Source organism: Chrysemys picta, chromosome 2, assembly GCF_011386835.1.
Source record: "Chrysemys picta bellii isolate R12L10 chromosome 2, ASM1138683v2, whole genome shotgun sequence".
In the NCBI taxonomy this organism is placed as follows: domain Eukaryota; kingdom Metazoa; phylum Chordata; order Testudines; family Emydidae; genus Chrysemys; species Chrysemys picta.
Window position 1 is genome coordinate 114,124,160 of NC_088792.1, and position 18,324 is coordinate 114,142,483.

Sequence of the window (18,324 nt, forward strand, 5' to 3'; positions counted from 1 at the left end):
TAAAGCAAATGCTAAGAGTTCTAATGTAGGCAGACATAAGCACCATCTAACTCTACTTGCAGCAAATATAAACAATCTGGTGTTCAAAACAAAGATGGCAACTGTTAATTTGTCTGTACAAGGGGTATTAATGCTTCTAACACTGGTAAAGCTGAATTGGCTTTAGCAACAATGGGAAACTTGAAAAAATGTCTGTAGTGTGGACAGAACCAATGATGACTGGAGAACTACTGAAATGCTCACATCACAAGAATAAAGACAGTGAAAGCTGAGCAACCGAAAAATGAAAAGGAATTTTAGTCAAATTCTTGCTGCTTATGTTAACACGTATTTAACTATTTAATTAGTATTTTGGATAAAGGAAGATTCAAAACCTTCATTCCTTCAGTTCAGCTGAAACGGCGAGTAAAAAATATAATCGGAGACCCCTCCAAAAAGTCTTAAGCAAAACCAGGCAAACACAAAAGGGCACAAGTTCTTTTTTTTTTTTTTTTTTGCAGGCCATCGTTAAAGTACAGTTTACTGTGTATCTCTTTGGAAATATTTAGTGGAGTCTTTACTATATTATAAATGAAAGATGCAGTACTAATGGCTACCATTTTCTGGAATTCACTGAATTCCTACTCTACCCATCCCTCCCTCCCCTTTTCTTGATCTTAGTACAGAGCAGTTCACACGTGCAGTTTGAGTTCAAAGCGTTCTTAATATTTAAGGAAAGTTTGTTCAGTTAAAAAAATATCTGTGCTTAGAAGCTAGAAATTACTTAGCTACAAAGTATCCGTGCTTAGAAGCTACTTAGCTACAGAAAGTTCAGCTATGCAAAATGGATGAAGCATAATTATAATATATACTTGCCTTGCACTTCTTGAACTAGTATTTCCAGTAAGGAAAAACTTAAAAGCACATCAGTGTACTGCACAATCAACTAAAGATTTTATTGCAAAAAATTCACAACTCTGAAATATGGCAAATCCCATTGATTCTGGATATAATGTATTGTACATTTTTAAAGTACATCAGAAGTAAGAAGCCTGCCAAACAATGAATGGGGCCATCGGACGATCAAAGAGCTAAAGGAGCACTCAAGGAAGACAAGGCCATTGCAGAAAATCTAAATTAATTTTTTGCATCAGTTTTGACTGCAGAGGATGTTAGGGAGATTCCCACACTTGAGCCATTCTTTTTAGGAGACAAATCTGAGGAACTGTCCCAGACTGAGGTGTCAATAGAGGTGGTTTGGGAACAAATTAATAAATGAAACAGGAGTAACTCAAGAGGACAAGATGGAATTCAACCAAGAGTTCTGAAAGAACTCGGATGTGAAATTGCAGAATTACTAACTGCAGTATCAGGGCAGATAGCTAATGTAACACCGATTTTTAAAAAAGGCTCCAGAAGTGATTCTGGCCATTACAGGCCAGTAAGCCTAACTTCAGTACCAGGCAAATTGGTTGACACTGAAGTAAAGAACAGAATTATCAGACACATAGATGAACGTGCTATGCTGTGGAAGAGTCAACACAGCTTTTGTAAAGGGAAATCATGCCTCACCAATCTATTAGAATTCTTTGAGGGGGTCAGCAAGCATGTGAACAAGCGTGATCCAGTTGATATAGTGTACTGGATTTTCAGAAAGCCTTTGACAAAGTCCAACACCATAGGATTGGAGGGAAGGTCCTCTCATGGACCAGTAACTGATTAAAAGACAGGCAACAAACGTTAAGAATAAATGGCCAATTTTCACATTGGAGAGATGAATAGAGGGGTCCCAAAAGGATCTGTACTGGGACCTGTGCTGTTCAACATATTTATAAATAATCTGGAAAAGGGGGGGGGGTAAACAATGAGGTGACAAACTTTGCAGACAAGACTAAATTACTCAAGATAGTCTACGTCCAAAGCTGACTGCGAAGAGTTACAAAGGGATCTCACAAAACTGGGTGACTGGGCAAGAAAATGGCAGACAAAATTCAATGCTGATAACTGCAAAGTAATGCACATTGGAGAAAATAATCCCAATTGTACATAAAAAAATCAGGGTTCTAAATTAGCTGTTACCATTCAGAACGAGATCTTGGAGTTGTCATGGACAGTTCTCTGAAAACATCTGTTCAATGTTCAGCAGCAGTCAAAAAAGCTAACAGAATGTTAGGAACCAATAGGAAAGTGATAGATAGTAAGAGAGAAAATATCATAATGCCACTACATATATCCATTGTACGCCAACATCTTGAATAATGTGTGCAGTTCTGGTCACCCCATCTAAAAAAAGATATACAGAATTGGAAAAAAGTACAGAGAAGTGCAAGAAAAATGATTAGGGGGGGTGGAACAACTTCCATATGAGAAGAGATTAAAAAGACAGACTGTTCATCTTAGAAAAGAGACAACTAATGGGGAGGGCTATGATAGAGGTTTATGAAATCATGACTGGTGTGGAGAAAGTAAATAAGGAAATGTTATTTACCCCTTCACATAACACAGGAACCAGGGGTCCCCCAATGAAACTAACAGGCTGCAGGTTTAAAACAAACATAAGGAGGTACTTCTTCCCACAAGTCACAGTTAATCTGTGGAATTTGTTGCCAGGGGATGTTATGAAGGCCAAAAGAATAGCTGGGTTAAAAAAAGAAGTTCATGAAGTTCAATGGCTATTAGCCAAGATATTCAGAGATTGCATGCTCTGGGTGTCCCTAATCCTCTGACTGCTAGAATCTGGGACTGAATGAAATTGGATGGATCATTCAATAATTGCCCTGTTCTGTTCACTCCTTATGAAGCATCTGGCTGTCAGAAGACAGGATTCTGGGATAGCTGGACCATTGGTCTGATCTAGTATAACCGTTCTTATACGGACGTCTACTGTACTGTGCAACTGCACGATTGGAAAAAAATATATTGAATGTTGAAACCAATCATATAACATAAAATTATCATGCTTAGTCCATTGATATAATGCTATTGTTAGAACAGAGTCACCTGAGATGGTTTAACACTATCAGTGTCAGATCCTACATGCAAGAGAACACATTTAATCAAAACATTCCGTTTTAAATAATGAATTAATGATTCACTTGGCTTTCAATTCCTTTTGAACAAAAGTGTTTCATGAAACAACTTTAGCTTCTATATAGTTTCAATTAATACAAGCTTTTAAACAATTAGAATAATTGTAGGGTTAACAATGGAAATATAAACATTTCCTATTGCACATTATTTCTAGAAAGTCTTTATGTGAATGAATAAAATCAATTTACCTCTAAATGCTTTCTTTAAGGACATTTCAGAATAACACCATCGTTAAGAAAGTTTGAGGAGGATCATATTAATATTTTAGTTGCACTATTTTGATTATTTTTAAGTTGATCAAGTGTGAACCCAGCAGGCCTTTAAAGCAGGGTTTTTAGTTATTAGACACCTGTTTTATTTTAAAATTTTCGTTTTGGCACATAAGGACACCACCTACTAGGAATACCATTTTTTCTTGTTGGTTAATTATTAAATTATTACATTTGGAATAAAACAAACACACCGTTCAGTACTGTTTCAGCGCTTCTGTTCTTTCAAAACAATGTACTGAATATTTTTCATAGAAAGCAAAAAATTAGATGCATGGTAAGAGAAATGAGATGTACGATCAAATATATTGCTGAACAATTAAGGTACATTTTAATTACACATAATTGAGTACAAAGCTCTAGTGGCAAGGCTACTGCAAACAAAATTGAAGAATTTGTGGGGATATTTTGGCACAATCCCACAAGTGCAATATGGTATATTTATGGTCTCCGTAACTAGTACTATACAACAAGGATGTAATCTTAGCTAGCTTTTCTTTTTGGTTGTATTTTAACTGGATTAGACATAAAATACTAAAGGCATACTTGGGTTTATGGCACCATTTTTATTTGTAAAATCTGCCACTCTTACTACAGCTATGGAACATCACATGCAAGGCTCTGTAGTGCTCCTTTGACAAAATTCTGGAGACACTTGTAACAGGCATTTTGGTTTGTTTTAGTAGCAAATATAAAGCTACTTTGGTTTAAAGTTTACCTTTCTTACTTCAGAAGAATAAATATTAGTACTTTTTCCAGTGGACAAGAATACATAAGGCCTATTTTTTCCAAGCTATGAATTTTGAGTACTATACTATTTTAATTAATTGACTGCATACTAACAAGAAAAAATGAGGTAAGCATGCTTATATGGACTCTTGACTTGATAGCATCTCCTTTTACTTGTCTACTCCACCCTGGCAGATAAGTATTTTAGTGAGTATGAGCCTAACTCATACTAATAATCAAGTAACTATTATATGCATATATATTTACCCACACATCTCACTAAAATTTATTCAATTGTGACAAAAACATCAGAGTTGAAAAGACTTTTCATTTATTATGCTTCTGTTGCAAGATCAAATTTTAAGGTTTATAATCCAGTGCAAAATCACCACACATTATTCGATAAAAGGAAGGCATTCATTCCCCGAAGGCCCATGTTGTGCACTTAAAGAAAAAAAAAGAAAAAAAAAAAAAGGCTTACTGTACATGTGCAAAACCCAGCGAAACTGTGAAATAGTAGTAGACTGGTCAATTTTCAAATTAAGATTTGCTCTTTTGATCTTAAAAAGTATAGACTAATTACAGATATTATCAAATTGCCTTTTTTAAATGGCTATTTCAAGTTAATGCTACAGCAGGTATCAGTGCCTTATATGTTCTCTGAGAATCCAAGTATTAATTGAAGAAATTCAAAATAAAAATCCACTCTTTTCTCCAGAGATATCCAGACCAAATAGGAAAAGCTTTATATAGCAAAATCTGACTACATTCTTAACATTACGTGGACATTAACGTATAAGGCAAAGCTGTACAGCACTGCTGGAAGATACTGGAGTTATGTACTGGAAGAAACTTATTGCATTTTGGTAAGTACATCATATGGTTGACACAATAAAGAGGAGCATGACTAGTGGCAAAAAGACATTAACCTCCTGGAACACAGGTAGGTTAAAAATAATAAAATATTTTAAGGAATCAAATGTATACCACGAGGGAGTCTGTAAATGTTCTCATGCTGTTCTCTTAGACTCTTTGCTCCACTTCTTTTTTGGGCTCCAGTCACACTATCAATTGCCCGTAAGATGAACTGTAAGCAACACTTCTTCTCAAGGACCTGGAGGGTGGGAGTGGGGGAGGAGGCAGTGCTACTTCTGAAAGTGCTGATTGGATGCAAAGGGGACTAAAGATATAATAAAAGGAAACCTCCTGACAGTGAATCAGATGGGAGATATGGCTCCTTTAGTGCTTTGAGCCTTCTGCAGTTGCCAAATTTCCAGTCTAGCAGCAGCAACAATTTTTAACACCTAAAAGTTTTGTATTATAAGGATAACAACAACAGATAATTTGCACATATATAGTACTTTTTCATGTGTTTTTTCCAAAACACTTTACAAAGGTAATAAGCACGAGCAGCCCCATTTTATATATGGGGTAACCGAGGCACAGAGAGGTTAAATGACTTGCCACAGTCAAAGCAAAATAGTATCAGAATCTGGGCTAGAACCACTCTCTTGAATTCTAGTCCATGCCCAATCCACCAGATAATAGTGGTTCAATATATGACAAGCACCAATTCAAGCTAAATCTTGAATAGCATATTTGAAAGAATATGAAAAACTACTCACTCTTCAACTGATACACATTAGTTAGGCTGCCATATAACCCATTTGTTCTGACTAGTATGAACGTCTTGACTAAAGAAAAGTACCAAAAAACTCTCCCCCACCAACTATGACTAATGATGTAATTTTCAAGAAGGGACCAATCTGCACACCAGAAGGGTGAGTGATCTAGAATGAACTACACCTGCTTTCAAACCATCTTCTTCTGAAAAAAAGTCTCTTGGATGTCATTAAAGATTGCAGCATCTCCAGGTGTAGTAGTTTCTATAAAATAATCTGTTGTCAAATACAAATGACAGCACTCATAATACAAATTATAGTTCTAAAATGCATGTGTGTGTGTGTATATATATATATATATTAGGAGAAAATTAGATTTTTTTTTTTTACACACATATAAACATCTGGCTTATATGTCCAATATAAATTTTAGACAACTTTCCTTATTTAGAATGAATGTTTAAATAACAGAATTATATACAATCTCATAGAACATTTTAAAAAAAAATTAACATACTATTCACAAATGCAGAATTATCTAGGACAATCAAAAAGCGTATTCAGAATAAATTAATGTCATACAATTGTGGTTATATTGTTCAGAAAGTCCAATTCTCCCCTTTGAAATGAAACTGAGACCATTGTACCTTAGGGTGAATTATTTAGCAATGCATAAATTCTCTCTCTTTACGTAGAAGTCTTTATATGAACTTAATTTCATTTATACAAAGGAAAGAAGCATGAAAGAGGCACCTCACACTACTGCATTCCACTGAATTAGAATAAGATTTCTATTGAATGGCAATGAAGTCAATGTTTTATCATCTGAACACTAGTAGCCTCTGTGTCCTTGCAAGTTTTACATCTTGAGTTAGCAGCAACATGTTTAATAGGTTCAGTAGTACATTTTTTCCGACACTGGATTGGGCCAGTTTGCATGTATAGTAAGCCATATAGCAGTTGGTGTGCAATATTAGTCCACTCCTGTATGTGAGAACTAATAAATACACTGGGAAACAAAGATAAATGAGACTTTAACTTTTAGTTTAAATGTTTTCAGTCTATAAAGAGAAAAACCACAAGAAAACATAGTGAAATTAAGTAAGTACCATATTAGGGTGCAAAGGAGTAGAGCGGAAGAGGCTACAGGAAATAGGTAAACTATTGAAAGGTCAAGAAAATGGAAAATTCAAGCTGTGGAAGATCTCAATAAAACCTGCAAAGCAGCATTAGTTTGGGGGTCAGGTATGCTATGTTTGATTTATCAAAAGTTTATTAATATAACCGGCATATTTGCAATCAGGTTGATGGGAGTTAATTCTTTAATTACTCCGGCTCTTAATGGACATGTTTAGGGTTTAGCCCTTGGCATTCTATTTATGTAAAATGTTTGACAAACCTCCAGGAACCAAATAATATGACCAACTCTACTTTGTATTTCAATATTTTGGTCCCAATCTTGCAAGGTGTTTAGCATTCAACTCCCATGGACTTCAGTAGGAGATGAAGACACTCAATACCTCATTAACTGGGGCACTTTTTTATTAATACTGCTGGTTTTCCTTTTGTATTTTAGAATGGTAAACACCAGGGTTAAAGTAAATTCTAGAGGAAAACTTGTTTTTACAGCAGTAAAAGATGCAGGTTACGTACTAAAGTTTCCTTGATTATTTCTTTTCAGTAAGTATATAATGCATATTATGCACAACTGCTTACATATATATATATATATACACATGTCTTCTATATACTGTACATGACTTAGTAATTGTCTATGGAAATTTAAAGTGCCACAGCTCAAATGTGCTCATCTGACTTCCCATGGGCTTTTGATGAATTCTCTAGTCACCTACAGAAATGAGACCCTGGCTTTATGACAACCGGTGTTTTTAGAAGATGAAATTAATCCTTTCACAGCTGTACTAACTGGAATCCAGTGGTCGAACTAATCCTTCTTTGTAAACACGAAGAATAGCTTCACACACGAACTTGTACTGACTCTGTGTAATGAAAAAAAGAATGAGTAAAACTATTAATGGTCAGTCACATCACTTACAAGCTATTGATTATAGTGTAGTAATGAATACTAACTAAACACTGTAAACTACCTTCAGCTTTATTGCCACCTGTTGCACTAAAACATGGGCAAGAGAAGTGGACAGATACAAAGACAGATAGAAAAAATAAAAATATTACAGCCCCACTCAGTGGAGATATGTGCAGAATTTACACTCCAGTAAACGCCAAATGTTGTATCGTGCAAATTTTGACCTCAGATGCAAGCATGAGTCTCCTGGTAACTTTAATGGGTGCAATGTACAAACATCCAAGAGGCAAGGTTTAACCAGAAGGAAAATCTAAATTTATGCATCTGATTCCTTAGTCCACATGGCTACTTAAATAGAAGCTAATTTGTTTCAATTACTTTCTTTCATATATTTTATCTATGGTGTAATTTGTACTGATGTTAATTGATCATTTAAAAGATAGCAATTTATCCATCCCTTTAATATACACATTACTTGAGTCCTCAAAGCATGCAAACTACAATAAGGGAAATGTATTAAACAGTCTCGTAATTTAACAAATGGAAGGAGGTGCTGTACTTCATGTCTCATTTAAAATGCTTAAACAAAGGATTTTATCTTCCAAACTATATCAACACTGCTGCACAAGTTGAAATTGATTTAGTTCAGTTTTGTACAGGCAGGGTACAAACTTTTGGGAGAGAACTCTGAACTATGACAGTCACCCTCCTTTTACCTCATCACCCCTGACATTTTGAGCTCATTTATAATCTTACAGCACTTTGGAATATTTTTATAATGAAGTACTTTACAAATGAGATTAGAGTATTTTTCCTCTTAAAGAGCATCTAAGAAGTAGACCATTAAACAAATTTCTATTTTTTCCATAACCTTGTTCTCTGTACCAGACATTCATTAAAAATATTTAAGTCTCTTTCTGAACTGGGAATGTTGTTGACAATTGGAGCCATATAAGTTTCAAAACATACTTAGCCTGAAGCAAATATTTATGGCTAATATAAAAGCCTGAGAATATGGGATCACAATAAAAATTCAAGAGAGATTTATAGCAGCACTAGAAAGTGAGACCAAGTTACACATATTTTTGCTTTCTCAGAAGGGGCTTCAAGTATCCAAAATATGAATGCTCCCCAGCAACTCAAGTATAATATGCCCAGAGGATTTTAGGTTCCAGAAGTGTGAGTATGCATTAACTCCTTCATTTTGAACCACATTCCCAATCTTTTTTTAGCCATCTGCCATACATTCTCATGTTGATTGCAATGGGGTGTTTGGCAGTAGCTTATATTAATCCCTCCCCCCCGCCAAAAAAAGCTTCAAGGTTTAGCATTGCTCCCAGCCCCATCCAGCCTGAGGAGCGAAGGTCCTGAAGTTGCATTTAGGCCTCAGTTTTCAATATGTTATCATTGTGCATTACCTGATGAGTAATTTTTTTCCTGTGCTTTACTAAATTGGCTAAAATTTACAGGAAATCTTGGGGATGTAAGTTAACTTTTTGCAGCTCAATTTTCATGTCAACCCCTCCCCCCAACTCTCTACTCAACTACTCACATCTCAAATATCAATTTGTTCTTATGACTGTGATGTTTGTTGTTCTGTTTATATTTGTTAATTACTTTGACTTTTCCTTCATTGTTAGTCATTTGCATATTTCACCGCTGACTGCACAAGTCAACTGTGATATTTAACTCCCTGATTTATTACTTCTGTTAACTCCATTGTGTAAGCAACTTATTTAGAAATAAGATTGGATGTTCATCACTGATTCCTATGATGCAGACAGTGACTACTTGTTTTCCTTGCCATTCTAATTGCCATTGCTTGCATTCTGATTGCTCACTCAACGGCGTTCTCATGTCCTCCACTGAAACACTCCCACGGTTAGCTTTTTAAAAAAATTGTGAATGTAGGTATAGCAGTCATTGTCAAACCTGATTTTAAGACTTCTTCATCTTTTTTAATGTATTGCTACCCCTTCTACGTTTATCATTATGCAACCTCAAGTTTTTAATAGGCTGAGTCAGCATAACTTTTTCTTCTTTAGGGGTTATATAGTAGAGTAGGACTAGAGAAAATCCACTCGCCTGTCATCCAGCTAACAATTCCCTGTTATGAAGCAGCCTAACAATCCTACTTGCTAAATCTCTCCCTAAAGTCTTAAAGCAATCAATTAAATAATCATCTCAAGAAAGCTACTCATTTCTGAATATTTTCACCTATACGTACCCTCTTTTTGTGACCAGTCTGCTGTAGCCAAACTGTAATTCTCTTTTGCTTCACTATCTACTTGAACATATCTGCTTTGAACACAGAGTGCTATACAAATTCAAAGTGCTTTGAAAATATTCTGATGTGGGGCTCCCTCAGTTTCTCCTCTTTAAACCATTCCACCGTGGATACAGTTAAAGTCATTGGAGCAGGGAGACTGGATCCTGAGTCTCCCAAACTCCAAGGTGAGTGCTCTAACCACCAGACTGCAGAGTCATTCTCATGCTTGTTCTCTCTCACTCCCCGCCCCCATCCCAATGACTTTTTAAATTATCACAGTAGAACAGCTTCAACCAGAGAGATTGAAGAAGACACAATAAAATATCCTGGAGCCCAATTGTTGAGATATTCACTTGGGAGGTGGCAGATACCAGTTCAAATCCTTTGTCTCCCTCAGGTAGAGGGGGGACTTGAACCAGGGTCTCCCACATCCCAGGTAAGTATTTTAGCCATTGGGCTAAAAGTTACAACAGAGATCCTCCTCCTCCTCCTCTCCCCCCAACTGTCTCCTTTTGTGTGAGATTGCCTATGGGTGCCCCATTCGGCAGGCAACCTTTAAGGTACGCTTACTAGGTTGGGCCCTGCAGGTGTTAGGTGGAAGAACTCCTGCCTTCCCCTGATTTGTGCATCTCTCTGTAGCTTTGATGTCTGGATGTGCTGCAGCGTGCATGCACAGAGGCAGGGACATATAGACTTAAGGAACTTTAACTGCAAAACTTTAGGCACCAGCAATTTCAGGCACCTATAGGGTTTAGCAGCAACTGAGTGGGGGTTGTTTGATCCCCAATGGGGCCTGATTCTGGGATCCAGGCACCTAAATTGGCAGTTACACACCTAGATCCTTTTACATATCTTGCCCCAAATTTTTTGCACTGGGGCTAGACCTTGAAGGGCTCCAGGCTGAAGACCGAATTTGACTTGAAATGTTTTGGGCATGTCCTTCCTACCTCAGGAAAGGACAAATAAAACTTTTATTTAATCCTCAGGAGAGAGAAAGCACTTGTGACTTTTTTTTTTTTAAACAGGTACTTAAAATTAATGAACACAATAATTCTGGCTTTTCATCTCTTTGTGCTTTAGTTCCCGATCTGTCAAATGGGATTAATATCAGCATCTAATCTCACAAAGGTGTTGTGAAAATAAATACATTACTGCTTCTGAAACACTCAGATGAGTGCCACAAAAATGCACATAAAGAAATTAATAATTTTGTATTCAGAGCAGCGCTTGGGTGGTGTGCCATTAGTAAGGCCTGGGACCACGCAAGGAATGAGAAGGATAAAAGTAAATGTTCACTGCATGAGGCAGGTATCCCATGTAAAAAACTAGTATGTAATCATGTAATTAAAGACTATCATAATGAATATGCCCAAAGGAGCAGGATTAAGGTTGCAAAGGGAAACTTAATCCTGGCAATTCCTAATTTTTGAAGGCTTGCTTTTGTAATCTTAACATTCTTTTAACACAGTTTTTTGGATCCAATAGAATAATTACTCTGGTGAATCACACAGCCTGCTCTTAAGGTAATTAACTCATTACTAAGTAGAGTTTACACCTTTTCCTCAGTTAGCTTCCTCTTTCCTTTGCTTGAATGAGAACTGTGAGGCATTTTCTATGTCATTCCTTCTGAAGTTTCAATAGATACAAAGTGCCAAATTCAACTGTCACATTTGTGGGTTTAAATCCCTTTACTCCACTTTAGTTCAAGACACTTACTGCCTTGGAAACAAGCACATTGTTCTCATTCCACCTGACATCCAGATCTTGTCACCAATAATTAATCTATTCCCTTGTTCAAGAAAGTGTGACCTATGCTCCTCCACTCCTAATATTTTCAATGGCAACCTATTCATTTCTAAAGCCCATTCAAAACTGCTTCTTGATTTTCAAAACTCTCTGCTGCTTACTCTTTCCCCTCTCCCCCCAACCTAGGCCTCCTTCTGATTCCTGCCCTTGATTCTGGAATGGTGGTGAGTTTTTTTTTTTTAAACCTCTGCTGTCCCATCTGATTTCTCCCTAAAGACAAGACTTAGGCTATGTCTACACTACAGGTTACATTGGCGTAAGTTATGTCGCTCAGGGGTGTGAATAAACAACCCAGAGTTACATAAATTACTCCGGCATAAGCGCCAGTGTGGACAGAACTTCTCCCGCCGACATAGCTACTGCCTCTCGTGGAAGTGGTTTTATTATGCTGATGGGAGAGCTCTCTCCCGTTGGCATAGAGTGTCTTCACCTGACGCGTGGCAGACACCCACCACATAGTCACTTTTCTTGTTAAACCACACTTGAAAATCTTCCTTTTCTTTTTAGTTTATGAAAGGTTCTCTATTAAGGATGAAATTTACAAACTAAATTGTATTTTAAATGTTTGTATATAATATCTGTATAAGAGATATATACAAATCTGACTCAAAGTTCATTCTAGTTTACTACTTGCTAGTTACAAAAATGGATGCGTCTTTAAAAGGCAAGACAAGAAATAAGTTTAAACATTTACAAATAATTGTAGTACACAACTCACAAGCAGGACTGTCCTTTCTGATAAGGTTAATTTATGTTTTGAGCTAATGCAATATAAAAATAATTGAAAATCATGCAAACAACTAAATCAACTTTATATGAAGAACCCATGTTTCTCTATGTTAATAATGAAACAAAGAGCATGCACAATGCATAAGGGACTCCCTCTTCTTAACTTACTGATGTTTGCACCATCATAGCTCGCTGGTCTCGCATTTTTCGTACAATATCCAGGGGATAAACAGGTTGGTTTCTTTCAATTAAGCACATGGCTGTTTCCATAGTGACCAATACACCAGTGCGGCCTATTCCAGCACTACAAAATGTAACAGAATCCCCCCATAAAATTAATAGGCTTTTGCCATGCACTGAATACATATCACAGACTAACATTAAAACACTCTACATACCTTTGGGAATAAAAGCAACACAGTTTAAAAGTAAGAATAGAACACAGTGTATATTTTTAGGACAACATAAGCAACATTTTCTTTATGCAACTGCAAGAAAGCAGCATTTTTACATAAATAAAAAGAAAATCCTAGAAAAAATAAAACCATAAGTTTAAGTAAATGACTTTAAAATTGTTATGATTTTAAAAAATGATATATTGTTTTTTAGATTTTATTTAAAATCAACCTTAAGACTGAAAAGTGAAAAGAAGAACTGACGGATTGTTTGTTTAGGGGTACACAAAAAGGATTTTGAGGTTAAATTCATTATATAACTATTAAAAAGTACGGCTGTCAAGCGATTAAAAATTAATCGTGATTAATTGTATTGTTAATAATGGTATACCATTTATTTAAATATTTTTGGATGCTTTCTACTTGTTCAAATATGTTGATTTCAGTTACAACACAGACTACAAAATGTACAGTGCTCACTTTATATTTATTTTTGATTACATATATTTGCACTGTAAAAAACAAAAGAAATAGTATTTTTCAATTCACCCAATACAAGTATCGTATCATGAAAGTTGAATTTACAGATGCAGAATTATGTACAAAAATAACTGCATTCAAAAATACAACAATGTAAAATTTTAGAGCCTACAAGTCCACTCAGTCCTACTTCTTGTTCAGCCAATTGCTCAGACAAACAAGACTGTTTACATTTCCAGGAAATAATGCTGCTGGCTTGTTTACAATGTCACCTGAAAATGAGAATAGGCGTTTGCATGGCATTGTTGTTGTCCGTGTCACAAGATATTTACGTTCCAGATGCGCTAAATATTCATATGTCCCTTCATGCTTCAACCACCATTCCAGAGAACATGGATGCATGGATGATGGGTTCTGCTCGATAACGATCCAACGCATGTTCATTTTCATAATTTTTCAAACTTTTCATATTTTCATCATCGTAAGTCAGATGCCACCAGCAGGAGGTTTTCTTTTTTGGTGTTTCGGGTTCTGTAGTTTCTGTATCACAGTGTTGCTCTTTTAAGACTTCTGAAAGAATGCTCCATACCTTGTCCCTCTCAGATTTTGGATGGTACTTCAGATTTTTGAACCTTGGGTCGAGTGCTGTAGCTCTCTATAGAAGTTTCACATTGGTACCTTTCTTGCGTTTTGTCAAATCTGCAGTGAAAGTGTTCTTAAAACGAATGTGTGCTAGATCATCATACAAGATGGCTATAACATGAAATATGTGCAGAATGCGGGTAAAACAGAGCAGGAGACATACAATTCTGCCCCCAAGGAGTTCAGTCACAAGTTTAACAAACATGTTTTTTTCCCAACAAATGTCATCAGCATGGAAGCATGTCCTCTGGAATGGTGGCTGAAGCATGAAGGGGCATACAAATGGTTAGCATATCTGGCATGTAAATACCTTGCAATGCCAGCTACAAAAGTACCATGCAAATGCCTGTTCTCACTTTCAGGTGACATTGTAAATAAAAGTGGGCAGCATTATCTCCCATAAATGTAAACTAACTTTTTTGTCTTAGTGATTGGCTGAACAAGAAGTAGGTCTGAGTGGATTTGTAGGCTTTAAAGTTTACATTGTTTCGTTTTTGAGTGCAGTTATGTAACAAAAAATATCTATATTGTAAGTTGCACTTTCACGACAAAGAGATCGCACTACAGTACTTGTATGAGGTGAACTGAAAACTACTATTTCTTTTGTTTATCATTTTTACAGAGCAAATATTTGTAATCGAAAATACTAATAAAAAGTGAGTACTGTACACTTCGTATTCTGTGTTGTAATTAAAATCAATATACTTGAAAATATAGAAAAACATCCAAAAATATTTAATAAATTTCAATTGGTATTCTATTGTTTAACAGTGCGATCAAAACTACGATTAATCGCGATTAGTTTTTTGAGTTAACTGCGATTAATCGACAGCCCTATTAAAAAGCATTAAGTTGCTTATTACATTAAACAACAGTTATTGGTGTGGGATGGTCATATAATCGAACAATGTAACCAGAAAGATTAATCATAAAGGAGACAATGGGCTAGTAAATAAACCCAACCCCTTACATACAATACCGTAACTTTCGTCTCCATTGGATAACTGCTCACTGACTAATAGGTTTATAGCCTTACAATTTCACATTTATCTCAAGGAATTTGCTGCCCTGCAGAGTGCATACTATTGAATAATGTATAAAATGACACTTCCTTTCTACAGGACAGATGGAATACTAAATCTCTAGGACTCCATCCAATGTAACAGAACTTTTATTTCAAGTACCTGCAATGAACAAGGACCGGTTCATTCTCCACTCTCTTTGGCCTCATACAGGTGACAAACTCCAAAAAGTCCCTGGAGTCATCAGGAACACCATGATCAGGCCAAGCAACATACTGGAGATGGGTGATAGTGTGCTCTTCCTCTGTCTGAAATGCAATTGTAGTGTCATCATATCTCACTCAGTATTGTAGTCACTTTACTAAAGTTCATTGGATAAATGCAATTTGTTTCATAATAAACTTACCTAGGCAGCACAAGGCTCCATATCCTGTACAACAGACTGCAAGATTTTCGAACAGAATATTTTCTTATTAAAAAACAATAAAATAAGTGATTCTTGGAGAACAAAGTTTAAAAATAAATGTAGGTGTTTAATAAGAGCATATTTACTATATATAGCTCCTTTCAGCCCAAAAGATTTCAAAATGCTTTACCATTAATACTTTGGGAACAGTAATTCCAGCAAAGAAATGCAGCCATCTCTGAAGTAACACACGGCAACAGCTATGTACAGCAATATTACACAATAGTTTAGATTAGAAAGGAGGAAATACTTGCTAAAATTGCAGAAGAAATTTACAGGCAGAATACAATTACCAGATTTGAAATTTGGTCTGGACGCGGGGGGTTAAACACTCCTCCGTCATGCAAAAAGTGCCATAGAATCTTTAATGATTAAGTAGTATAGACCTTTGCTTACATTTCATCCAAAAGACGGTATCTGCAGTAGCATCTGCTAACACCGCACTGAATGTTGGTTTAGTACCGACACTGACGGAACAGTGCCACCTGCAAAATTATCACTACCTGCAGCACGCTAGGTTTTCCCTCCAAATACTGACCCAGTGCAAGCCTTGTGACCTTGAGAGATTTAGTAGGATTACAATACAAGGTAATATGACTGGTGACCAGTTCTAAATCTGTTTTCCCCTTCATAGTCATCATACATCTTATACATTGACACACAGGAGAAATGTTAAATAATGTATGTCTATTTGTAGATTTGGTCAGAACATAAGCATACATGGGCATATTTGCTAACTATGATTCCTGTTAACAGGACAGGTTATGTATAGTATATATGGATATGTTAGAGAAATGATTAATGAATTATATTTATACTGCCTGTGGAAGCACTTCATTCTGTATGATGAAAATGTAATTAGTTCAATAGAAAATGTAATTGTACAACAGAATTAGAAATTCTATTGTACAAAGGGCTCTTTTTCATTTAATTATACCTAAGGGAAGTCATGTACTAGAAACTACTTCAGTTTCTTAACTTCCTGTTGATTCTCATCATACAAAAGCACTCCTCTTAACACAATTATTTTCACATGCAAATGCGTTCCAGTGACTGACTCATTCTGCTTTATTTGCATACAAACAGCTGTCAACATATGCACGGGGCATAATTTGAAAAACACTACTTTTATAGCATGGCTTTGGTCCATATTACATTTAACTTTTTAAACTAGACTGTTTTCCAGTGGTTAGACTGGAAAAAATGAGCGGTGATATTCCCCCAAGCTCTAATATATCACCATGACAAAATGAAATGCCACTCACGAAGACCATGAAAAATCTTCATAATATGGTCAACCCTCTTTCGTCCATATTTTTAGTAACAGTGAAATAGTTAACTATGCTGACATTTCAATGTTCATCATTAAGCTCAACATTAACACTCAAATGAGAAGAATGCTGCTCTCATTCATTCACATTGCCCTCACACTCCAGATATCACTGCATACTCAGGTCACATTTTAAGTTCACCACGTTTTTTCTGACGGGGTCACACAAGCATCTTTTCATGGTATCAAACATTATGAGCTGAAATTATAGAAGGACTGTGTGGCTACAACCACCTCAGTTCCTCGAATTGTTCAGTTCACCATCAGTGTCTCAAAGAGATGAGGTGGAACAGTGATTACATATATTATGGATAGAACAGCTTTGTTCTCATTAACTGGAGAAGCTAGAGTGCATTTGAATCATAGCACTCAGGCTAGATGAAACTTTGACTCATTCTAAAACAAGCCAGGGAGTCTGTGGTGTGATCTTAGGTGTTCATTAAAGATTCCAGGCTGAGTCATATGTGTGAGTGCTGAAGGGACACATTATTGAGGCACCTGGGGACCGCTACACAAAATTCAATAGCACTTTGAGCGGTTTTTTAGATTTAAATAATGAATGTATTACTCATGACAAATGAAGGCTTGAATGTGCTAGGAGCTGCATTTTTAATAGCACACAGACATCAAATATAATGAGCAAGCACATTACATAAGAACTCTCTAGAATAAGAGCACACTAGTCCATCAAGACTACTTCTGTTGTTGCAAGCATCTACAGTTTTCTGTATTTTGCTCTATTCCTTCCTAAGGACCAATGTGCTCCTTTGTTAAATATCCCAGTGTTCCTCAAACTTCAATATCTTCATTACCCTTTTTCATTCTCCTTTTCAAAAAGTTGTGACTTTTTCTGATGTGCTCTCCTAAGATTTTGATTCAAATTTTTAATGCGTTATCACAATAAATATTCACTTTTCAGAATGCCCACATTTACATGTCTCCCTTCCTATCAATAAGTCCAAATTCTACTATGCTTAATCTATTTTCCTATCTTATCTTAGAATAAATTTCATCCCTGTATGCCCAATACCACTACTTTGGTTGCAGTAGCGTGTTACTCCATTTATACTCTCACAAATTGCTTGTATTACTTATCTGGCTTTGGGTTTTTCAAAAAGTTTACATGGGTGCAATACATACCACTGGTAGTCAGAGGTAACTGAGCTATGTGAATGTGCGCACACGAAGGCAGGAAAACAGCAAACTACTCACACAGAGAAGCAAATATGGTGTGTGCCTGTGCCTCCAACACTTTTTCAAAGCAATAAGGAGGGGGCAGGAGGAACACAGTAAATTCTACACTCTGCAACGCAATTGGAGTAGTGTAGTTACTTTGGGGAGAAGTTGTCAGATATGTAGCTTGAGGGGCTAGAGATTTAAGATTTTTTTATTTTAACTTTCAAGGTATGATTTCTGATACTTTAATTTAAAAACTGGTCAGTATGTGGT

At 36.1% G+C, this 18,324-nt stretch overlaps 1 protein-coding gene across 6 annotated transcripts in view; it reads right to left on the reverse strand.

Moving 5' to 3' along the window:
- Nucleotides 1-475: 475 nt before the first annotated feature.
- PTPN3 (protein tyrosine phosphatase non-receptor type 3) overlaps nucleotides 476-18,324 on the reverse strand; it is a 341,924-nt gene continuing 324,075 nt past the window's right edge. For all 6 annotated transcript variants that reach the window (XM_008169326.4, XM_065584007.1, XM_065584011.1 and 3 more), the window contains 3 exons: nucleotides 15,242-15,387; nucleotides 12,709-12,844; nucleotides 476-7,689 (listed from right to left, as the gene is read on the reverse strand). In XM_008169326.4, coding sequence (XP_008167548.4) covers nucleotides 7,612-7,689; nucleotides 12,709-12,844; nucleotides 15,242-15,387 — 360 coding nt within the window. In that variant the 3' untranslated portion in view covers nucleotides 476-7,611. The remainder of the gene's footprint in view (nucleotides 7,690-12,708; nucleotides 12,845-15,241; nucleotides 15,388-18,324) is intronic.